This window comes from Doryrhamphus excisus, linkage group LG11 (assembly GCF_037039965.1).
Source record: "Doryrhamphus excisus strain RoL-2023G ecotype Guam linkage group LG11, RoL_Dexc_Guam_v1.1, whole genome shotgun sequence".
NCBI lineage: Eukaryota > Metazoa > Chordata > Actinopteri > Syngnathiformes > Syngnathidae > Doryrhamphus > Doryrhamphus excisus.
The window spans coordinates 11,737,125-11,761,719 of NC_136367.1; the positions used below are offsets into that span (position 1 = coordinate 11,737,125).

A 24,595-nucleotide genomic window follows, 5' to 3' on the forward strand; every position below is an offset into this window, starting at 1 on the left:
ACCTCCACCAATGTTTAAACATTGGCACATGGGAAATAGATAGGAAATAGGAAAAACAAACATCCAGTATCCCAATTCTTTAAAACTCTGTGTGTACGCTACTCGCCCCGTCTCCACTGTATGACAAAGGGCTCACTCCGTTCATGCTGTTGTTCTATGGAACGAACATGCCAATGCACAAAGTGAGTCCTCTTATCTTTCTGCCTGTCTGGAGGCGAGAGACGAGGAAAAGAGACACGCATGCACAGTAGAGAAGATTCACTCGTAATCTTTTAAATCCATTCACAATATACATTCATACTATGGACCATTTGGATCTAAAGATAAGATCTTTAGATTCAGATCTAAAGTTATTCAGTGGTATTTTAAATCAATGCTGCCAAATGTCCATGAAATGTGGTACCTGTAAAGCGAAAAGTATCAAAAGAATTTATTCGCTAGCTAACGGGATGCTAACGTTTTCTGATTAAAGGGGACCTATATTTTCTGACTCTTTGTATTGAGTTATAGTCTCCCATAGAGCAGCTACCCACAATCCCCCCCGTACAGAAAACATTTTAAATTGAGCAGAATCTGCTCTTCTTCTAGCTATATTTCCTTGGAGTTCTGCTTCCTGCTAAAACGGTCTGTTTTAATGTATTCCACCCAGAGCCCGCCTCTGGGCATGCCCACTCTGCTGTGACTCTGCTGTTCTTCCTAACGATGAACCATCGGTGCCACTCTGTGACATCACAAAGGACCAGTTTTACCACGCCCTTTGAAACCAAGCTTTTAGAGCCATCCCAAACTCCACGGCTCACTTCCAAATGTGCAAACCTCCTTATCTGAAACTTTGGCATGGTTTAACACAAGAATACAATATTCTAACTATATTTATAGGTCAGAAAAGTGGGAAAAGCATAATAGGTTCTTTAAAAAAAAAAAAAAATAATACAGACGTGCTCACGCATTATATCAAGATGCGTGTCATGTGGTATGCAAATTGAACCATGCTTGCAAACAGAGGCAAAATTTTGGTGTCAATTTTGACGTAAACCAGGGGTCTCAAACTCAATTTACCTGGGGGCCACTGAAGCTAGGGTCCGGGCGAGGCTGGGCCGCATCAGGTTCCCCCCCAAAAAAACGCATTTATTAAAAACAGAAAAATTAATAAACTTTGCTTTGGATCCGATTTTCTACAATAAAAGCTCTGATAAATCATTCCACTGTTCTCAAATATCTTAATTTTTATTTTTCTGCACTAAATAAGATAAAAATAAATAAACAAATCAAGAATAAAGAAAATCAATCAATCAGTAATAAATAAATATAATAATAATAATAAAACAGCAAATAATAAAAACTTAAGAAACCACATATAGTTGGTGGTTAGACAAATTATTATTTTTTCCAGATTAAAATGAACAAAGCATTATTAGAGCCCTGTAGACATGACAAAACACGACTATAGTCACATTTACTCTTTTTATTTACAACATATTGCGCAACTGCAGGGTCTTGAGACACATGCTAACTCGCAAACTAGAGAGCTAGCAACCTAAACGGTAGCCTCCAAGTTATTTCCTTTAAAGCCAAAAACTTACCACTTCCACACAGATAGGGAGGATAACTATTTACAGTTATTTAACCTTTAACATGAACATTAATCAAACGTAATAATTTTTTCTGGGTATATGATACCATACAGCATCCATATCAAACTTGCGCGGGCCACATTAACATTAAACTTTCATATCAAGGCGGGGGCCTCAAACTAGTGTCCTGTGGGCCACATTTGGCCCGCGGGCCGCGTGTTTGAGACCCCTGACGTAAACAAACCAAAAAAAATCATGCTAACCCAGAAGTCCATTGTATTTTGATTCTAAGCGCATCAGCATGGCCAACTCATTGAAAGTGGTCAGGACTCTCGTGTCACAGGAAGTGGCCGTTTACAGTCGCAAATTGCCAGCTGGAGGTGTGAATTGAATGTCTCGCAGCACTTTTAACAGCACTCTGCCTCTGTTTCCTATTTTAGCTCACAGCTGTTAGCGTAGCGTTTCTCTGTGGACTGTGTGGTTGGGTTTTGTTTTGAGGCTAGGAAGTCACTGGAACATGGATTCTAACCAGAGTCTGACCATACATGGACGCTCATACATCCTTTTTTCTCTGTGGCTTTGTGGCCACTGTGGTCATTTTCCAGCCTGTCGTGTTGGCTACTGCAAGGATGGAGGAACAAATGATCCTCCTGTAGTAATGCTCGTGCTGGTAAAGTATGTGCTGCTTCCTGTTTCCTTATTTGGACATGTTTGTCCTCCGCTGATGATAGAGGACACTGTTAGATCATTTCTAAGACTTAGCATTACATCCTCTTTAATAGAAGTGGGCAAAATACAGCCTGTTGGTATTATTTTTACATTGATGATCATGATTTGCAATATGTTTGTGATTAATCTGAGTTGTACAGGAAATAGTCAGAGCCCAGCTATACATGAGTTTGAACAGCAGTGTTTTATATGCTGCAATAAAGTCAACCGTCTCACCTATGGACGGCGTGGGCATAAAAATAAGTTAACGCCCAAAGAAAAAAATAAGTTAACTTGTCAAAATTACTTATCACCCTTCTGCTAAGCATGCTGGGTAGTGGGACACACTCCCAAAACACAGCTGTGTTTGTCACATTTTGTTGTTTGATTTCCACCATTAATATATTTTCTGATGTTTTTTTTTTCTCAGATGGATCTACGATTAATCATGCTGGCATCGTTGTTAACGCTGCTAGGTGGCAGCCAAGCGCAACCAGGTAAGAAGCAGCAGCGTCACAATCTTACCACAATCAAGGATGAGGAGAAGCCAGTTTGGGTGTGCATAGAAAAATCTTGCTTTTATAAAAAATAAAATATCTATGTTGTATGGCATAGCCTTCCAGTGAGTGTCTTAAAGCTGTATATCAGGGGTCCCAAACTCAATTTACCCGGGGGCCACTGGAGCTAGGGTCTGGGCAAGGCTGGGCCGCATCAGGTTTTCAAAAAAAACAAAAATGCATTTATTAAAAACAGAAAAACATACAAACTTTTTCAGTGCTTTGGTTCCGATTTTCTACAATAAAAGCTCTGATAAAACATTCCACTGTTCTCAAATATCTTAATTTTTATTTTTCTGCACATAAAATAAATAAACAAATCAAGATTAAAGAAAATCAACCAATCAGTAATAAATAAATATAATAATAATAATAAAACGGCAAATAATAAAAACTTAAGAAACCACATATAGTTGGTGGGTAGACAAATTATTTTTTTCAGATTAAAATGAACAAAGCATTATTAGAGCCCTGTAGACATGACAAAACACGACTATAGTCACATTTGTACTCTTTTTATTTACAACATATTGCGCAACTGCAGGGTCTTGAGACACATGCTAACTCGCAAACTAGAGAGCTAGCGACCTAAACGGTAGCCTTCAAGTTATTTCCTTTAAACTTAAATAGCCAAAAACTTACCACTTCCACACGGATAGGGAGGATAACTATTATTAGTTATTTAACCTTTAACATGAACATTAATCAAACGTAATAATTTTTTCTGGGTACATGATACCATACAGCATCCATATCAAACTTGCGCGGGCCGCACTAACATTAAACTTTCATATCAAGGCGGGGGCCTGAAACTAGCGTCCGCGTGTTTGAGACCCCTGCTGTATATTATGTGTGGGAATGGGTCAGCCAAACTCCAAACCAGGTGAAATCATGACTTGGTCCATTGCCTCGGGTCCTCAGGTTGCCTCAGCGTGACTCCGCTCTTTTGAAGTGGGATCCAGCAGCTGGTTTGAGTCAAGAACTTACTGGAACTCTGTTTCTAACATTTATGTTAAAAAACTCTCTCCTTTTTCTTTCTCTCTCTTTCGTCATTTTGTCTTTCAGAGGGAAGCGTGTGCATTAAGGCGAATGCACAGTCGTGTGGGGAGTGCATCCAAGTCGCCGAGTCATGCGGCTGGTGCGCGGATGAGGTGAGTGGATGCGAGGGTGAAAGAATCAGGTCATGGCTGCAGTTTTGCTTTTGACTTGAATGTCCCCATGTGCGTCTCTACAACCTCAGTCACACTCTGCTTTGGTCCGGAAACCAGCCGCTATTAATGAAAGGTTGTTCTAAAGGTTGTTGACTCCAACTAACACTTGTTGCTGTAACGTGTACGTTAGCATGCGCTATGTCATTGTGCAAGTTGGCATGTTGCAACTAGCCACTTTGTGCAGGCAAATTCCTGTGCGTTGATAACATTTACTCATTTCGTCCCTCAACATTTCATCCACGCACATGCAAATACAAAAAATAGCACCTCCGCCATGGCCAACCTGTTTGTAATTTGGAGCACCAGATTTTATTTGTCATTATTATGACTACTGTCTCTGTGGAAGGTGTTTATTTGGAGACATCACATGGTGCTGTTGCCTTCCAGTGAGGTGTTTGGGATCCATTTCCTCTTGGATTTCACCTAACGTGCTATGTATGCATAGATATCGTTCAGTATTAAAGTGAGAAAATTATGGTGAAACCATATTTTATGAAGAATCAGTGTAGATAATAATTATAACAATAAACAGTGCAATAACCCTGTAAGACGCCTGCGACCCGGTCAACATGTATATAACTATATATATAACTATATATAATATATATAACTATATAACTGTGTATAATAGGGATGTTCCGATCAAGATTTGATGATGCCGATGCTGATAATCCATGAGTGAAATCAGCCGATACCAATATCACATTCATGCAGTGTAAATGTTTAAATGTACTACTGGCTGTATTAGGGGTCACCAAGGGTTTTTTCTTTATAGCTTATTTCAAGCCTTTTGTATTTCACAATGCCTTTATTTCTAGTCTTCTGACATTGCAGCCGACCTCCACTTCTGTGCCGTGGAAGGAGATACAATGTCATTGTGATATCAGTGTTTATCACATACTACAGTGTTAATTGGCCCTGTACCCTAGAAACCGCCCATGAATGATATGGGAAAAGGCCAAAATGATACTGTGTCAAAGCCCAGGGCAGTGATACTAATAAAATATAGAGTTTAACCATGTCCAGTATCAGCCCCCGTAGCTGTCCACTCAGAGCGCGCTGCTCTGGTATCGTGCCCGTGAAACAACCAATCAGAGAACAGCACATGAGTGCCTAGTGCTTCTCCAGTCACCAAAAAACCCCAAACTTGATTAATGGAACTTTAATTGTCAGATATTGATAAGATAAGACTGTTGATAAAATATTATTTTTGAAATATTTTTGCAATTATTGTGTTTACACTGTTTAGATATAATACATGTAATAAACTGAACATTTTCTGAAAACAAAATGGTCTTTTGATTAAATAGAACGTGATAATAAGCTCATGATTAAATAGTATTTGGTCTCGGGCTGATACTGACACTTGGGGGCATGATACCTATAAGTACAACGGCCATTTCAAGCACAGCACAAACGCTCAGTTAACACACGCCACGCTCGTCGTGCGTCACACATCATCCATAGTCCGACGCAGCCCGGCACATAACGTTCAACAAAGTTCCTCCTGCACTAAAAGTGCCACATATTGTCTTCATGCTCCCTAATCCGTACTGAGGTGGTACTCATCCCCAAATTATGCCCACATTTGCAAGTGCAGCAGGTTGGGACCGGGGCTTTATAGCCGCTGCCCGACGGATGATCAAACTCACCACACCCTACCAAGTCCCACACATGGCAGACATGTTTGTTTGAATGCTGCAGCGAGGACGGCGCTGATCGGTGGAGGGGATCGGCGTTTTAAACCAAGTATCGGCTGATGTCGATACCGTCCTTTTTCACTGATATCGGATGATATCGATCTGTGGCCAATGGATTGAAGCACCCCTAGTGTATAGTGTAAATAAATTCTGATGGGTATTATCGTGTTTTTGCGCTTCATCTGTGCTACTGTACTTTGCTGCAGTAAACCTGAAATTTCACCTAAAGTCGTATCTTATCTTACCAAAAAAAAAAATCTGAAATACTTCTAATGGAGACATGAACATTTACCTAGGGCTCTAGGAAATCCGTTTTTCCCCCCTAAATTAACCTTTTTTAAATTCAGTTTTTTACTTTTTACACTTGTTTTGTTACCATAGATTGTGTTGTTTTTCAATAAAATGAGTTTAAGTTCAATTCCATTTATTGATACATCATTGGACAATTTTTCAAATTTTACAAATTCTCCACATGCATTACTGTGGTTACAGAAAAAGAAGTTGCAGATGCAACTGTAATAGCTTTATTAATGCAAGCGGATGAACACGACGTGTCACTAACCCCTAGTCTCAGCGTCATTCACTGACGGAAGAGTGGATAGCTAGCTCTCGATTTTGCCACAAAGACTGAACAAGATGCTGGTTTGCCGCCAGCATTTTTTACCTGAGGACTGGAGCACAGGTCTTGTGCTGGAAGACACAGCCATCACAAGGGGAGCTGTCAGAACTAGCATAAGTGTGTGTATTTTGGTAGTGTTTTAAATCAGTAAAGATACTGCAACTATTACACTAGCATCAGTGTACGTGTCATTGCATGATCACAGCATGGATATCAAACCATGCAACATTGTTAGAGGGTTTCATAGTCAAAATGCGTGTATCCCAATGACATGCATTGTTTGCTAGCTCATATTAACTAGTTTTCTTGTGTTATAATGCACATCAAAGGGAAAGAAATATGTCTTCATGTTTCACATAAGGACTAAGAATGATGGGCAAAATTATTATATCGTCCCAAACCCTAATAAAAACACATGAAAGCCTATTCATCTCACACGCTGAAATTTGCAGTGCAGTTTCAGGAGGAAGAAAGGAGACATATACAGAGTTGTTCATCGTTCTGTCTACACTCCGTGAGCAAATAAACCCACCCTTACTCAATACAAAAATGATGATTTCCGGGCCGCAACCTGTCTATAGCAGTGATTTTCAACCACTGTGCCGCGGCACACTAGTGTACCTTGAGAAACCGTCAGGTGTGCCGTGAGGAATTATCCAATATCACTTTTTATAATTAACATTTATTGATCATCATTTGCAAATATTATGTCAATAGCCATTATGTCAATAGTATACATGGACCCAAATATTCCAATTCACTTTGGTTTATTTGCTCAAACGGAAAGAATTGAACAGGGATGGAATATTCCTTTAACCAATCCGATTGAGGTATCTTGTACCCGCTCAAACGGAAAGTTGTCAGGGTGCCTTCTTCTTCCTGGTGTTTTTCTTCTTCTGTTGTTTATTGGCGGTTGGCAAGCAGCTTTTGTATGCATTAGCGCCATCTGTGGAACAGAATCTAAACCCTTCTATACGCCATTCACAAGTCCACTTTTATTAAAAAAGAAAATATATATCTATATAAAACATGTCCTGAGTTTAATTATAAAATATTAGCAAGATTATCCCGGGTGCGTTCTTTCAGCGCATGCTCAGATATGACGTAACAAGCAGATCCAGACGTTCTTCACTTTTAAAAATGGAGGCCAGCAATCGGCACTGGACTAAGCAAAGTTTGTTTTTGATTCAAACTAAATTTCAAGACTGGACAGACGAAAAACTGGCAATACGGAGTTATTCCAACAAGTGAAAGAAAAACTTGGGGAAGTCGGTATCACGTGATGTTGATGTTTACGTTTTACTGGGCATACCCTCTTGACTATTCTGTTTGATTTTCACTGCGCATGTAGACACGAGATTGGAATATTCCTTTCTATTGGTACCATTGTTTCCCGAAAGGTCATTGGGAAAGAGGAAAAAGTGGTGATGTAAAAACGTGGCTACTGTGGAGTGTCTGTGGTGTAAAGACTGGTAGAGCAATGTAATATTGGTCCGTGTGGCAACACCTACCTTGTTCCTCCCATAGACTTATTGATGCACGTGTGAGGTCGTGGTGACATTTTGGAACATTTTTGGTTAGTGGTGTGCCACAAGATTTTTCCAATGTAAAAAACGTGCCGTGGCTCAAAAAAGGTTGAAAAACACTGGTCTATAGTGTCCCGACTCTAAAAGAGCCACTATTGATTCTGAGTCACCAATATGTGGATGCTTTGTTTGGGCACTCATTCCAACGAAATGATACACAGGCAAATGGACTAGTTTGTTAGGTGCACTTTTTGGCTCGGTCGATACATTTTGTCAAAAACTAAATTTGATGACAACTGGGATGTACGGAAACCTAGACGCCGCTATATAGATTTCCATTTTTATCATATCTTCACCAAAATGGAATGGTTCCTTCTCAGGACTTCCTCTCTGTCGGCGAGTCCAAGTCTGCGCGGTGTGACGACCTAGAGTCCCTGAAAGCCAGGAAGTGCAACGTGGCCAAGATTGAGAACCCGCGCGGTAGCATCACCATCAACAAGAACAAACCTGTCACCAACCGCAACAAGGATCAAACGGATAAACCCAAACCTGAGCAGATCACACAGATCCAGCCTCAGAAACTCACCCTGACCCTCAGATCTGGTATGTGGTTTTACTTTAACGTGAGTGCTAACCAAGTGGAGTTCGGCCATGAAGGTGTGTGTTGGTTCTTCAGGAGAGCCTCAGACTTTTGATCTGAAATTCAAGCGAGCTGAGGACTACCCCATTGACCTATACTATCTCATGGACCTGTCCTTCTCCATGAAGGATGATCTGGACAATGTCAAGAACCTGGGTACTGACCTGATGAAGGAAATGCAGACCATCACGTCTGATTTCAGGATTGGTGAGGAAAAACACGGTTGATGAGGGAGCGTCACTAATAAATGAGTTTAACCATCCTCTCCGTCCTTCAGGCTTTGGCTCCTTTGTGGAGAAGACGGTGATGCCTTACATCAGCACCACTCCTGCCAGGTTCAAGAACCCATGCACCGGCAACCAGAACTGCACCAGCCCCTTCAGCTACAAGAACGTCCTCAAGCTGACCAACAAGGGTGACGAGTTCAACCAGCTGGTCAGTCAACAGCAGATCTCAGGAAACCTGGACTCGCCTGAGGGAGGTTTTGACGCCATTATGCAGGTGGCCGTCTGTGAGGTAAATCATCATCCAAAGCGTGCCCCTCTGAAATGTCTTATTGAGTGATAACTACTTATTGTGTGGAAATATGGGGTAATAACTGTAAAAGCAATCTTCACTCGCTAAATGTACTGCAAAAAAGGTCAGTAAGGATAATTCATAATACTAACTCCTTATTTGTAAAATCACAAATACTTCAACTTGCTGATATAGTTCATCTTCAAACAGCTAAAATAATGCATAAGGCTAAAAATAAGCAATTAGCTAAAATGTCATCCAATACTTCTCTACAAGAGAGGAGAAATATGATCTCAGGGAAGAAGTACATTTGAAACACTTATATCAGTGGTCTCAAACTCAATTTACCTGGGGGCCACTGGAGCTCGGGTCTGGGTGAGACTGGGCCGCATCAGGTTTTCCAAAAAAAACCCCAAAAAAACGCATTTATTAAAAACAGTAAAATGAATAAACTTTGCTTTGGTTCCGATTTTCTACAATAAAAGCTCTGATAAAACATTCCACTGTTCTCAAATACCTTACTTTTTATTTTTGTACACAAAATAAGATAAAAAAATAAATAAACAAATCAAGAATAAAGAAAATCAATCAGTAATAAATAAATAAATATAATAATAGTAATAAAACGGCAAATAATAAAAACTTAAGAAACCACATATAGTTGGTGGGTAGACAAATTATTTTTTTCATATTAAAATGAACAAAGCATTATTAGAGCCCTGTAGACATGACAAAACACGACTATAGTCACATTTACACTCTTTTTATTTACAACATATTGCGCAACTGCAGGGTCTTGAGACACATGCTAACTCGCAAACTAGGGGGCCTAAACTATCGTCCTGCGGGCCACATTTGGCCCACGGGCCGCGTGTTTTGAGACCCCTGACTTCTATGCTAGGACTACGTTATGCTAGCCATAGCATTTCAGTATGTGGAATCAAACTATGGAATGGATTGAGTAAGGAAATCAAACAATGCACAACGATGAGCCAATTCAAGAAACAATACAAGCAGTTGATGTTTGCTAAATACAAGGATGAAGAGTCTTGAACCAGTCATGATGTGCTATATATATCACTATATTGACACTTACTATGGTACCCATTATGGCATTGGATGCTCATATCACCTCATACTTCGGTATGAGGTACATTATTAAACAATTAATTAATTAATTAAAACATAAAAACTTAAAAAACTGTATTATGGAAAGCAGGAAGTGAACAAATGTAACAGTAACTGATTGTAAAAGTACCAGATGGAGGGGTAGGATTTAATAAGCTTTGCTTCTTCCTACTCCTTTTGGACATGTGGAACTGTGAACTGATTATGGGATGCACTCAATTGTAATCTGATGCATGTTCAAATGAAATAAAACCATTACCATAACTACGAAGAACTTTTTGTCACAGGAGCAGATTGGCTGGAGGAACGTTACACGCCTGCTGGTCTTTTCCACCGACGCCGGCTTCCACTTTGCTGGAGATGGAAAACTGGGCGGCATCGTTCTTCCCAATGATGGAAAGTGTCACCTTGAAAACAACATGTACACCATGAGTCACTACTATGTAAGATCTTACATACACGTCCAACCAGATGTAGCTGTGATTTTCCTAATATCGGCTGAATGATTTCCGGTTGTCAGGACTACCCATCCATCGCCCATTTAGTGCAGAAGCTGAGTGACCACAACATCCAGACCATCTTTGCTGTCACGGAGGAATTTCAGCCTGTTTACAAGGTTTGCACTGAGCAAGCGGTTATAAGAGCCACGTGTTGTTTTATCACACACACTTCCTGCACAGGAGCTGAAAAATCTCATTCCCAAATCAGCCGTTGGCACACTGTCGTCCAACTCCAGCAATGTTATCAAACTCATCATTGACGCCTATAATGTGAGTACTTTCTTCTTTGTGATGAAACACTATACAGCTTGACTGACAAATGTTTATTCCTGTGCTGAATATTCCACTTTCTTAAATCCCCTTTGCACAGTCTTTGTCGTCTGAAGTCATTCTGGAAAACGGCAGGCTTCCAGAAGGAGTTTCCATCACTTACAAGTCCATCTGTAAGAACGGCGTGGAGGGAACCGGCGAGAATGGCAGGAAGTGCTCCAACATCTCCATTGGAGATGAAGTACGTATGATCACCTAGCAGTTCTTGTCTACTGTAGAGCAGTGATTTTCAACCACTGTGCCGCGGCACACTAGTGTACCTTGAGAAACCGTCAGGTGTGCCGTGAAGAATTATCCAATATCACTTTTTATAATTAACATTTATTAATCATCATTTGCAAATATTATGTCAATAGCCAGGGATGGAATATTCCTTTAACCAATCCAATTGAGGTATCTTGTACCCGCTCAAATGGAAAGTTGTCAGGGTGCCTTCTTCTTCGTGGTGTTTTTCTTCTTCTATTGTTTATTGGCGGTTGGCAAGCAGCTTTTGTATGCATTAACGCCATCTGTGGAACAGAATCTAAACCCTTCTATATGCCATTCACAAGTCCACTTTTATTAAAAAAGAAAATACATATCTATATATGTATGTCTATATATATACATATGTATGTATGTATATGTATGTCCTGAGTTTAATTTCAAAATATAAAATATTGCTAAAATATTAGCAAGATTGAATTTGATCTTTTCCTGTTTAAATTGATCCCGGGTGCGTTCTTTCAGCGCATGCTCAGATTTGACGTAACACGCAGATCCAGACGTTCTTCACTTAAAAATGGAGGCCAGCAATCGGCACTGGACTAAGCAAAGTTTGTTTTGGATTCAAACTAAATTTCAAGACTGGACAGACGAAAAACTGGCAATACAGAGTTATTCCAACAAGTGAAAGAAAAACTTATCACGTGATGTTGATGTTTACGTTTTACTGGGCATGCCCTATTGACTATTCTGTTTGATTTTCACGGCGCATGTGGACAAGAGATTGGAATATTCCTTTCCATGGATACCATTGTTTCCCGAAAGGTGATTGGGAAAGAGAAAAAGTGGTGATGTAAAAACGTGGCTACTGTGGAGTGTCTGTGGTGTAAAGACTGGCAGAGCAATGTAATATTGGTCCGTGTGGCAACACCTACCTTGTTCCTCCCATAGACTTATTGATGCACGTGTGAGGTCATGGTGACATTTTGGAACATTTTTGGTTAGTGGTGTGCCACAAGATTTTTCCAATGTAAAAAACGTGCCTTGGCTCAAAAAAGGTTGAAAAACACTGCTTTAGAGTATGTTTCATGTTCTTCTTGTCGTCCTCAGGTGACCTTCAAGATCTCCATCGAGTCCCAGAAGTGTCCACTGCACGGCAAGGCAGAGAGCATTAAGATCAAACCTCTGGGCTTCACTGAGGAGGTGGAGGTGGTCCTCAACTTCATCTGCGACTGCCAGTGCGCCGCCGAGGGTGAGCCCAACAGCGACAAGTGCGACGACGGCAATGGCACCTTCGAGTGCGGCGCCTGCAAGTGAGTGCCGCCATCATTCCTCCGCGCCCTTTCCACAGAGAACTCAAACATCTACTGTGGCCTGTATTTTTTTTCAGATGCAACGATGGGCGCATCGGGCGCCTCTGCGAGTGCAGCACTGACGAGGTGAGGACGGAGGACTTGGACGCCAACTGCAGGAAGGACAACGGCACAGATATCTGCAGCAACAATGGCGACTGCGTGTGTGGAACGTGTGAGTGCAAGAAGAGGGAGAACCCTGCCGAGATCTACAGTGGGAAGTACTGCGAGTGTGACAACTTCAACTGTGATCGCTCCAACAACAAGCTGTGTGGAGGTAGGCGCTCTTGCTAGTAGCATGTCTTGCACTCATAACTCATAATATGGTCATACGGTGGTCAGCTTTTAGCACTTTTTTTGGAATTTTCGTCCTCATGTGAAATGTGAGCACACACCTTTCCCTTTTCTGGGCCTTTCTAGAAAAACAGTTAAACAATATAATCATGGGACTCACCTACTTCGATTATAAAGCCTAAAAATCCTCCAATGTTTTATTGTTTTATATACTTGTGTAACCACACAGTAACGGGTATATTCATGATAACATGTACCATAAATTCCGGTGGATAAGCCGCACACACTAAGTGGAGGAAAACCCAGACTTGTACATGTATATACGAGACCACGGTGTGGGCCAAGGGTCAAACAGGATGTGCGCAGGTTTAAAGAGAATTTCCATTAGCTCGTTATTAACGGGTTAATATAGGAAAGTGTCAGGTTTAAAAACCCGACACTTGTAAAAAAACACTGCCTGTACAAAAGAAGACACAGAGAGATGAGTTTCTTTTACTTGCAAGGAGAGTGATCAGGAACCGTTCAGTAACAATTCGCCACCTCACTCTGAAGCAGTTCCTGCCCTCTTGCCTTTTTATTGAAGGAAGGCCCTGGTTACAATCAGTTTTCTGAGGGAAGGGGGGTTTAATTATTCCAGTTGAAACCAGTTTCTTTGTACAACATGTTATCCATAATGTGTGGACAATCTTCATCCTTGACATGTGATTCTCTGGTGATACACACATACCCTTTGAGGTCATCTACTTCTGACCCGTGCCTGTGTCCCCTGAGGGTGTTAAAAACTATCTGCTGAGGGATGTTCTGTCTTCCCTTAATCACGATGTACTCACGAGTGCAGGCGTCACAGCATTAATCTTACATTGTTATGTGAGTGATATCAAGCACATGTACAGCGTTAATCTTACTTTGTTATGTGAGTGTTACAAAATGTTTGTAGGTCATGAGAAAACTAGGTCATAAGAATATAGTAAAAATAGGTCATAAGAATATAGTAAAAATAGAATAACTTTATGTACAATTCTTCCAACAGAAAGCCTTAATTTCTACACGTTTCTCTTGATTTTAGGGTTAGCTCTGATCCTCAGTCTTTTATCTTTGCCTGCTGTTTTTGCCTTTTTAGAATTTTTCAGAACGCCACACCCAGTCCATGAGCTCCTGTAAAGTATTTTTTATGTGATGAAGTCTTGTCTGTGTGCCACCAGGACATGGGCGCTGCGAGTGCCGCGTGTGCGTCTGCGACGACAACTACACAGGAAGTGCCTGTGACTGCTCCTTAGACACGTCCACCTGCCTGGCCAAAAACGGACAGATCTGCAACGGGCGCGGCACCTGCGAATGCGGCATCTGTAAATGCACCAACCCTAAATTCCAAGGCCCCACCTGTGAAATCTGCCCCACCTGCCCTGGCGTCTGCGCCGAGCACAAGTGAGTCGTGACGCGCCTCCTTGCCGTTTTGTCGGTGTTCCTGTGGCCGGACGGGTGAAAACATCTTTGTGTCCGCAGGGAGTGCGTGCAGTGCCGAGCCTTCCAGGCCGGCGAGAAGAAGGACACATGCGAGCGTGACTGCAGCGACTTTGTGCTTATCAAGGTGAAGGACCGCGAGAAGCTGCCCCAACCCACTGACCAGAGCTTCCCACTGACCCACTGCAAGGAGCGAGACGCCAATGACTGCTGGTTCTACTACACTTTCGCCATCAGGAACGACACCAAGGAGGTCTACGTGGTGGAGATGCTGGGTACAAAATGATTCTGTGAAAAACCATGTATGGCACATTAGACGTGAAAACGCACGACAAGCATAAGGTTATGAAGACATATTTACTAGAAAAGTCTGTTTTCAAACAAGTCAAAAACATGAAGTGGACATACATGGTTAGTGACTCTCTTTAGAGCAGGGGTCTCAAACTCAATTTACTTGGGGGCCACTGGACCTAGGGTCTGGGCAAGGCTGGGCCGCATCAGGTTTTCAAAAAAAAACAAAAACGCATTTATTAAAAACAGAAAAATATACAAACTTTTTCAGTGCTTTGGTTCCGATTTTCTCCAATAAAAGCTCTGATAAAACATTCCACTGTTCTCAAATATCTTAATTTTTATTTTTCTGCACAAAATAAGATGAAAAATAAATAAACAAATCAAGAATAAAGAAAATCAATCAGTAATAAATAAATAAATATAACAATAATAATAAAACGGCAAATAATAAAATCTTAAGAAAATAATAAATAATAATAACAAATAATAAAATAAATAAAATAAAATATCCATTCATCTTAGGACGGCACGGTGGTCTAGTGGTTAGCGCGCAGACCTCACAGCTAGGAGACTAGGGTTCAATTCCACCCTCGGCCATCTCTGTGTGGAGTTTGCATGTTCTCCCCGTGCACGCGTGGGTTTTCTCCGGGTACTCCGGTTTCCTCCCACATTCCAAAAACATGCTAGGTTAATTGGTGACTCCAAATTGTCCATAGGTATGAATGTGAGTGTGAATGGTTGTTTGTCTATATGTGCCCTGTGATTGGCTGGCGACCAGTCCAGGGTGTACCCCGCCTCTCGCCCGAAGACAGCTGGGATAGGCTCCAGCACCCCCCGCGACCCTCGTGAGGAAAAAGCGGTAGAAAATGAATGAATGAATGAAATAATAAAATCTCAATCTTAAATTGGTGGGTAGACAAATTATTTTTTTCAGATTAAAATGCACAAAGCATTGTTAGAGCCCTGTAGACATGACAAAACACGACTATAGTCACATTTATACTCTTTTTATTTACAACATATTGCACGACTGCAGGGTCTTGAGACACATGCTAACTCGCAAACTCGAGAGCCAGCGACCTAAACGGTAGCCTTCAAGTTATTTCCTTTAAACTTAAATAGCCAAAAAGTTACCACTTCCACACGGATAGGGAGGATAACTATTAACAGTTATTTAACCTTTAACATGAACATTAATCAAACGTAATAATTTTTTCTGGGTACATGATACCATACAGCATCCATATCAAACTTGCGCGGGCCGCACTAACATTAAACTTTCATATCAAGGCAGGGGCCTCAAACTAGTAGTGTCCTGTGGGCCACATTTGGCCCGCCGGCCGCGTGTTTGAGACCCCTGCGTTAGAGTGTGATTACATACTTTCCCATGTGTGTGTTTTTTTCCCCAAGAGTGCCCAGCAGGCCCCGACATCATCCCCATCGTGGCTGGCGTGGTGGCGGGCATCGTGTTGATCGGCCTGGCCCTGTTGCTCATCCTCAAACTGCTCATGATCATCCACGACCGCCGAGAGTTCGCCAAGTTTGAGAAGGAGAAGATGAACGCCAAGTGGGACACGGTGAGTTGCTTCTTGATGGAATACTGGATGATGGAGGCTCCTCCAGTAAGTGTTCTCATGGCAACATCATCATACATTCAATTCATAGCTAATAATATGGTTGGTATAATGGCTTCTTTTAATTGTTATTAGAGATGTTTGATATTGGCTTTCTTGGTACCGATATTTCCGATATCAGCCATAACCGATATACTTGTAGATAGCAGGTCTTTCCTTTAATGTAATATCAGTTTATATCTCATGTACTGCCCAGATTATGCTTATTCTTACTGTGATTTACCGACCGGGAAATTATAGAAAAAGTGCAACATTTGAACTGTTTTGTCAATCATTACAACTAATCAACTAAAGTAACATCAACAAGGAAGACTGGTTAATCATACCCAGAATAATTTCTCAAATACCAATTCAGTAAACTGCTGGTAACGATACAATTTGGAAAGCTGCACATTTCTATGTGGCACAAACATCTGTATATGAAAATAATTAAGATTAAGATATGCCTTTATTCGTCCCTCAGTGGGGAAATTTGCATTGCACAGCAGCGAGAGTACAGAATCAATTAAGCAGTACAAAATACACAATATAAAAAAATAAACAATATAAACAACCCAAGTATTAACAAAATCAACAGTTTTTCACAGTTTTATAATAAATACAGTATGTGGATAATATGAAACGAGATTAGATATATGATCAAGTGCAAAGAACGAAACTTTGGACGAGTAAAATCAGTGTAATTCTAAACTGGGCTCGTTCAGCACATCAGGCAGGAATGCAGCACGAACAAAACGTATGAAAAGTATTAAAGGAAGACACCTACTCGCCTCTCCATAATCAGCACTTTCATTGGAAATTTGATATTTACAATCCAATGCCGAGTGGTCAGCACGTTGGCCACACAGTCGGGATATCGAGAAGACCTGGGTTTGAATCTTTGCTTGTGCCTCTCTGTGGGGAGTTTGCACTCAGGTTTCCTCCTCCATTCCAAAAACATGCTAGGTTAATTGGCGACTCCTAATTGTCCATAGGTATGAATGTGAGTGTGAATGGTTGTTTGTGCTGGCCACCAGTCTCTCACCCGAAGTCAGCCGGGATAGGCTCCAGCATAGCCCCTTGAGGATAAGCGGATGGATTCATTCATTCATTTTCTACCGCTTTTTCCTCACGAGGGTCACGGGGGTGCTGGAGCCTATCCAAGCTGTCTTCGGGCGAGAGGCGGGGTACACCCTGGACTGGTGGCCAGCCAATCACAGGGCACATATAGACAAACAACCATTCACACTCACATTCATACCTATGGACAATTTGGAGTGGCCAATTAACCTAGCATGTTTTTGGAATGTGGGAGGAAACCGGAGTACCCGGAGAAAACCCACGCATGCACGGGGAGAACATGCAAACTCCACACAGAGATGGCCGAGGGTGGAATTGAACCCTGGTCTCCTAGCTGTGAGGTATGCGCGCTAACCACTAGCCTGCCGTGCCGCCCTAAGATGAATGGATATTTTATTTTATTTTATTTTATTTTTAGATATATTCAGTAAAATGGAAGGTGTGTCTTAGTACTATTTTGCTGTTTTTTTAAATTGGCTGTATTTCAACAGCTAGCCAAAAGGCCCCTGTGCCACACATTGGATATCCCTGCCTTCACCATCCTGATGGTCGTGTCTAATTCATACAATAAGCTGCCCCCAAAAGTGCACATGCTGAAACGGCATGTCCATACGAGGCGATGGTTGGAGAAGACAGTTTGAGTTGAAAATCACAGAGTTGGATGTCTCATATTAGTCATGTGTTTTTAGTGCAGTGCTGATATTCATCATTATACATTTTCATATCTTCCTCTGTCATTCTAGGGGGAGAATCCCATCTACAAAAGCGCTGTTACAACGGTTGTCAATCCAAAGTACGAAGGGAAATGATGGAGCGCTGTCTTCTCCGCTATGGAAACACTGTATTGGGAGGGGGTGGGGGGGTCTGGGCTGGTCTGATTTTGTAGCGGGCTATAATGTTCTCACTTTTTAATATTTTTGTGTTCACTAAAAGCTAGCCATGCAGTTTTCCCACTATTTCAGTTGGCCTTTTTACTTTTAGTTTTGACTATGCATCCCCCGGAACATGTACAGGTTTGTGTATGTAAAAAAAAAAAAAGTGGCCTTTTATTCCTGTTGTGTATTATTTTAAACGTGTTTCTTTTAAGTACAGCCAAGCCATTAGTGTTTTTAGATAATGTGGATACGAAATGCCAAAAAAAGGTTGTGGTCCAGAAAGACATGTATGCAAAATGAGTGTTGTGTTTGTTGTCCATTTACGGAGACAAAGTGTTGTATGTTTGGGTTCTGTGTGACGCCATATTGATATTCACAGAGCGCCGGTGCTTGGATGTCATGGAACAATCAGTTGAAAAAGAAAAGACTGCTGTGTACAGTACTTTCATGTCTTCTTTAGCTCCATCTTTTTGTTTTTTAAAAAGCCAACTCAGGTCCTTCACGCTTGACAGCATTGCCAAATACTTCTAAACATACCTTCATTCATTTTTTTACGGTGTCAGTAGCTCTGTGTCGAGCCTCAATTTAACAGTATGTCAAAGAAAAGATGCATTAAATAAGATCATGCAATGTCCTATATACGTATGTTTAAAGGGGACCTGTTATGCTTTTGCCACTTTTCTGACCTGTACATGTTGTAGAACATCACAGTGAGCTGGATTTCTATATAAGGGCATGCCCTGATACAAGCTATAGGCTTGGCCTGCCACGCTCTGCTGCACTGTGAACATTTCCTGTTAACACGGCGTGTGACCAATCACAGTGGAGTGGGCTTTTTTGGAACTACAGATGGAATAGGTGCAGACTCTGGAAGATGTAGAAAGCGTTCTATGTAAGTGTGTAGCTACGCTATAGGAGTCCACAATATAATACAATACAAAAAGGGCTGAAAATGAGCATAATAGGCACCCCTTTAAATGTTTTGTTTTAGATACAAAGGTTCCACTTTATTACACTGTTGTTTTTAAAAGTGCCTCTTTTGGAAGAAAAAAAATCAACATCCACAATTGCCATTCTGTACGTCATAAGTAATTTATTGAATAAAACAAATGAAATCATTTTTGCACCAGTGTTCTCTTGGGGGGAAAGTTAGTGGTCTTAATGATATATCTTATTATTCTAACGAATAATTGACGATGTACTGTGCAATGAACGTGAATAGCCCAGGGTTGTAACATTAAAATAATTTATGTTGGGTTATACATTTTGTAATGTGAGATAATCTAAGCAAATGCTCTAATTTGTACGACAAAATAAGAAAGTTTTGCAAGCAACATTGTGACGTTCTCTTCCAATCACGTCTCGAGCTGCCATTCACTCGTGACGTCACCAGTTCCCGAAGCCCTCGGCCGCTGATTGGTGGCTTATGTCAACCAATGAGAAGACTCCTCTCAGCAAAGTTGTTAACCCCCAACAGTAGCACTTTAGTGGCCACCTCTCTAGTTTCAACCTGCCTTTCAGCGACAAGGAAACGGACACTTTTAACACAAAAACACTTTTTGTCGAGGCGAGTGGAGAGCACTCGGATGTCCTTTTTCCTCCCCTCCGTGACACCTGCCCGTTGTGTACTTTAGTGATTTGGAGGCGAAGGGGGAGGAGGAGTAGCTGCTTGGCTAGCCTTGTTATTTGGCTAGCTGCGTCGTTTTTCCTTTGCTTTTTTTAAACTGCTCACTTGAGGATTTCATCTAAACTGGGATTACTTGAAGTGCCGGACGGTGGGGGAACACGTCACAACCGTAAGTACCGTGGTCGTGTTGGGGGGAAAGGCCCCGTCGTGAAGAGTGTTTGCTGGCATCAGATGATTTCAGACACGCAATCAAATTCCGAGCAGCTCAGCTTTGGATGTCGTTCACAAGAAGCCAAAAGGTCAAAGTTTCCTGCTTTGCCGGAATAAATGTTGTGCGGGGCTTAAAATGTGTGCCACTGTAAAACATCTACTTGACTTTTTTTTCACATGACAAAAACAGAAGGTCGCAAACGTCATATGTGATTCGGGTGGAATAATCTCCCCCCGTTTTCGATTACGGAAAGTCCTCGTTTTGTTCCATGAACACTTTTCATCTTATTTCAATCACGACATTAATTTGTTCACCCTTTTTTTATGTGTGTTTGGTTTCATGTGTGAAAACATTGTTGGCTCACAGGCTTGGGGCGTGTGGCTCAACAGCGCCACTGGCCGTAGTGGTGAGTGACTGAACTACATGGCCTTGACCCTCCTCCTACATGGACCTCATTGAGCAAACAAACATTTAATTTTTACTACACTATATCTTGATGGACAATACTATATGCAGTAACGTGGATATAAGTCTACTTTAGAGTAGTCAGTGTACATCTTGTAATATTTACTATCCATTGAAAATGAGTCTGGACACAGCCATTATTGTCTTAATAAGACCTGAAGACGGTCAATAATGGTGGCGGTAGCGTCGTGATCTGGTACTGCATGAGTGAGCCAGCACTTGGGTAGCTGCGGTTCATTGGGAAAGATGGAATCCAACATTCCCTGTGATATTGGGAAGCAGAAACTAGGTCACATGACAGTTTTCCAACATGGTAAGGAGCCCAGGCGCACCTCCAAGATGACGAGTGCCTTGCTGAGGAAGCTAAAGGTGAAGGTGATAGAGTGGCCAAGCATGGCTCCTCCAGACCTGAACCCAATTGAGCACATCCAACACCTGAACAAATCACTTGTCTTCCTCCAATGCTGAACACAAGTTCATGCTGCATGCTAATGGGAATCCAAATAATCTGTTCCAGGGTCAAGCTGTGGCCATATCTACAGTACGGGAAGCATTTCAAGTGACATTTTAATGTTATTAACTGACATACAAGTGGAAAAAGAAGTTAAGCACTGTTGATAGTAATTTTAACTTAATAAATCTTAATTTATTTCAGACTTCCATCCATCTGCCTGTTTTCAATGCAAACTCCGCAGAGAGATGTTCCAACCTGGATACCTGGACTGTGAGGCAAACATGTGTTATAAACACTCATCTGCCGTGCTGCCTTCGTGTGACTTTTTCCCCCCTCAAATTTGGCTTCCAAATTTTACAACATCAAAGATGTTTGACTGTGGAAACTCCCATGCATTGTGTCTGCAGCTCATAAAACACATCAGTGTAATAACTGATCAGCAATAGTCGCCAAGCTTGTGAACAATACTCATCTTTTCTTTATTTTCCCACAGTGCCTCAAGATGGAGTCGGAGGCTATCACTGATTTTCTGAAAGAAGTAGTGGACGTCCCACGCTTAACCACGGAGTCATCTGTGGCAAGTAAGTTTTTGCTGCTGCTGGGCTTGTTGTTGTTGTCAAATATTCATGTAAAATCTCACTGGAAGCACAGAATAATTTTGACATTCACGTTTGACGTTGAATTTCTATCAGGCTTATGAACGTGAATGGTATTTTTTTATTGCTATTTTGTGCTAATTTGAATTGTCATTGTTACTTATACCTTTGAGGTGAATGTTGTTTCTTTGAGGCAGAGAAAGCTGCTTTTACATCTGAGCCCACTAGATGGCGACATTGTTCACTCAATGAAGGGTCCCACTTGTTGGGATTGTTTTGAATGATTCTAAATTACAATAATTAGAATTGTTGTAGTCTTTTCGCCTAGTTTAGTGGATTATTTCACGTCATGTAGGAACATATTTTAATTATTTCAAATGTAGTTGGGTGTATAAATGTAACGTGAGAGCGCAAAATACTCCTTAAACAGTTATTAAAACATGACTGTTATTTGATAGTTGTTCTTCCAATCATTACTGGATGTCTTTCAGTACAAACAATACCTGCATGTTTAATGAAATAAATGTATTATTGGAAGTACATCACATGTTTACTATTCAACATATCTGAAGAGGACTCGGAAGAAGCAGAATTTATTAAATCATCCGTGTGGCTCAGCAATTAATGAAAGTTTGCTCACTTCTGTTTTGGATCATATTAACAGTACCATTTTCTAGTAGGGAAAGAACAAATACATAATGTGTAATTGTGGATAACTTGTTCAGTAATGAAAAGTTGAATGAATGGAGCATTACAAAACTGACAAACACACTATTAATTAATATATAAAGGATATCTGAGAAGTAATACCTTTTAGTTAACGCAGAGAAGGGAATAAAATGTATGATGACTAACTATAATAAATATATGATACGTTATTAAATGATGAGACAAATTCATTCAGGATAAATGATATAATTGTGGTCATCAGCATTTTTCTTCTTTGTGTGGTATATGTATACATACATGCACATAATATATATGTATACATACATATTGTGTATATGTACACAAGTATAATACTTGTTAGAAATTCTATGAACTATACATGTTATAAATATCATAAACTCTGAATATACTTTTTGAAATTGCATAATTAGCATATATTAACGTTTTGAAATGTTGACCATATATTCCATAATAGTGTTTTTATACGAATATTTTTTTGCTGCGATATGACTTAATATGCGCCCATAGAAAGTGTGGTTACGTCATCGTCTTTAAAATGTATTTTTATATAATAAATATATATTATTGTTATTATGTATAAATAATAACAGTAACAGTAGTAGTAGTTTGTGGCAGTGCGCGTCGCCGATGGCCCCTACCGCCCCATGGCCGCAACGCGCACGCGCCCGGAGCCGCGCGGGAATGGTCGCTGGGCGGGCTGGGGGTTGGACCGCTGCGAGCAAAACACGGCAAAAGACTTTTAAATGTCCGCCATGTTGGCCATGGCGCACTGAGCCAACGCTAGGGAGCGGAGCGCCGGAAAGAAACAGTCCGAGAGAGAGCGACCGAGATCCGGGCCTTCCCCCGGCTCCGCTGGCGACGCCCTACATACAAGCTACAAGCATTCGAACGTCAGAATAGCGATTAACCGCACAGAATCATCCATGAAAGCTTCACTCGTCACCGCGGTGAATATTAGGACATCTTGTAGACATCTTTTGCGTGCGGACTTGTGAAAAAATGAGTAAATTGTCGTTTCGGGCGCGGGCGCTGGACGCTACCAAGCCGCTACCCGTCTTCCGTTGTGAGGATTTACCAGACCTGCACGAATATGCGTCCATTAATCGGGCAGTTCCGCAGATGCCAACCGGGATGGAGAAAGAAGAGGAATCGGTATGCTTTCATTTTTTCCACAATGTCATAAATGTGCTTTTACACCATCACAGGCGCCCTCTTCTTTTCTGCGCAAGCGATCGCAAAATGGCGGCCGATTTTTTTCTCGACAAACACGACGGATTCCTGCTGTAATCCGCATTTATTATGACCTTTGGTCGCATATTGGACAAGGAGGCGACGTGTTGTGACAATATTGGATATGTTTTTCCAGTTTTGTAGGCTGATTTTCGCGTGAGGTGGTTTTCAGAGTACAAAGGAGTCATGTGACCTGGGCGATTCCGACATTTTGTGTCGTCTCGCAGAGACTGGGCCTTGTGTTGGCGTAGTTGCATGGGAGCGCGGTGAGAGGGCGCTCGCGTTATCTGCTTGTGCGCTGCTGCTACTAAACTGGAATGTCAACACTGCAGCCATGCTTTTGATCAGTTGCCACTTTACAATGTTTAACAATCTCTGATCACCCTGACATCATTGTATGTGCTTGCTTTACGGATGCCAATTATGTTGTTTATACACGTGGTATGCATTAAATAACCACGGAGGTGTTGGCATAAAATATGTTTAATATTGTGGTTGTAGTTTGCCAGGACACGCAAGTGCAGCACACTGCTAATATTTTTATTGAAGCAATACGACTAAACTTATTCTGGTTGAACTTTCCCAGTCCGGTTATGATTTAAGTAACATCGCAGCACACTTGTGGTTCTTTTGTAGCAAGTAATAATATGCAGACTTTCTCATAGTAATGTCTGGGAAATGTATCTGCAATAAATTAAGGATACATTTGCCCCCCATGGAGGTGGATCAACAATGTGTGTGTTTGTTTTATGTAGCGTCTTTTTAAGGAGTATATGGTTTGTTTATATTTGTAAACCTTGTCTGTCCCAGTGGGAATCCCTCAGCATCAATGTGACAAACTGGTGCCTTCATTTTCGCCCTGGCACCCTCTGAAGGATACCAGATGTGTAGCTGACTCATGAGGCCAGGTCATCTTATTACTCAGTGTTTGCGTTCTGCCTCCAGTGTGGCTGCTCAGTGTCAGGGGTTCAGTGTGTCAGATGGCACAGCAGGTCTGCAGACGGGAGGGAAAGGATGCTGTCACGTTAATGTCTGCGCTCGCTCAGCCAGAGCTCTTACTTGCATAACGAGTATTTTACTACAAGACATGCCAGGAGCCAAAAATCACAACGCTTGGAGTCTCACTGCAGTGCAAGTCAG

At 41.3% G+C, this 24,595-nt stretch overlaps 2 protein-coding genes across 3 annotated transcripts in view; both read left to right on the top strand.

Annotated features, from left to right (window-relative positions):
* Window positions 1-19,318, top strand: part of LOC131125811 (integrin beta-1-like) — a 30,943-nt gene extending 11,625 nt beyond the window's left edge. Inside the window, exons 2-16 of the mRNA XM_058068118.2 lie at window positions 2,713-2,779; window positions 3,905-3,990; window positions 8,276-8,498; window positions 8,572-8,742; window positions 8,813-9,051; window positions 10,467-10,622; window positions 10,700-10,795; window positions 10,860-10,949; window positions 11,050-11,190; window positions 12,324-12,526; window positions 12,604-12,842; window positions 14,062-14,284; window positions 14,363-14,595; window positions 16,025-16,191; window positions 18,051-19,318. Of these exons, the coding sequence (XP_057924101.1) occupies window positions 2,713-2,779; window positions 3,905-3,990; window positions 8,276-8,498; window positions 8,572-8,742; window positions 8,813-9,051; window positions 10,467-10,622; window positions 10,700-10,795; window positions 10,860-10,949; window positions 11,050-11,190; window positions 12,324-12,526; window positions 12,604-12,842; window positions 14,062-14,284; window positions 14,363-14,595; window positions 16,025-16,191; window positions 18,051-18,116 (2,400 nt within the window). The 3' untranslated portion in view covers window positions 18,117-19,318. The remainder of the gene's footprint in view (window positions 1-2,712; window positions 2,780-3,904; window positions 3,991-8,275; window positions 8,499-8,571; window positions 8,743-8,812; window positions 9,052-10,466; window positions 10,623-10,699; window positions 10,796-10,859; window positions 10,950-11,049; window positions 11,191-12,323; window positions 12,527-12,603; window positions 12,843-14,061; window positions 14,285-14,362; window positions 14,596-16,024; window positions 16,192-18,050) is intronic.
* A 332-nt stretch (window positions 19,319-19,650) lies between these two features.
* Window positions 19,651-24,595, top strand: part of LOC131124778 (enhancer of polycomb 1b) — a 32,099-nt gene continuing 27,154 nt past the window's right edge. Inside the window, exons 1-2 of one of the 2 annotated variants that reach the window (XM_058066859.2) lie at window positions 19,651-19,978; window positions 21,433-21,520. Coding sequence is in view for 1 of the 2 variants with exons in the window: in XM_058066001.2 (XP_057921984.2) it covers window positions 23,225-23,377 (153 nt within the window). In the remaining variant the exon portion in view is untranslated. Of the gene's footprint in view, window positions 19,979-21,432; window positions 21,521-22,904; window positions 23,378-24,595 lie in introns of those variants that run through there. The other variant, XM_058066001.2, reaches the window with a different exon arrangement.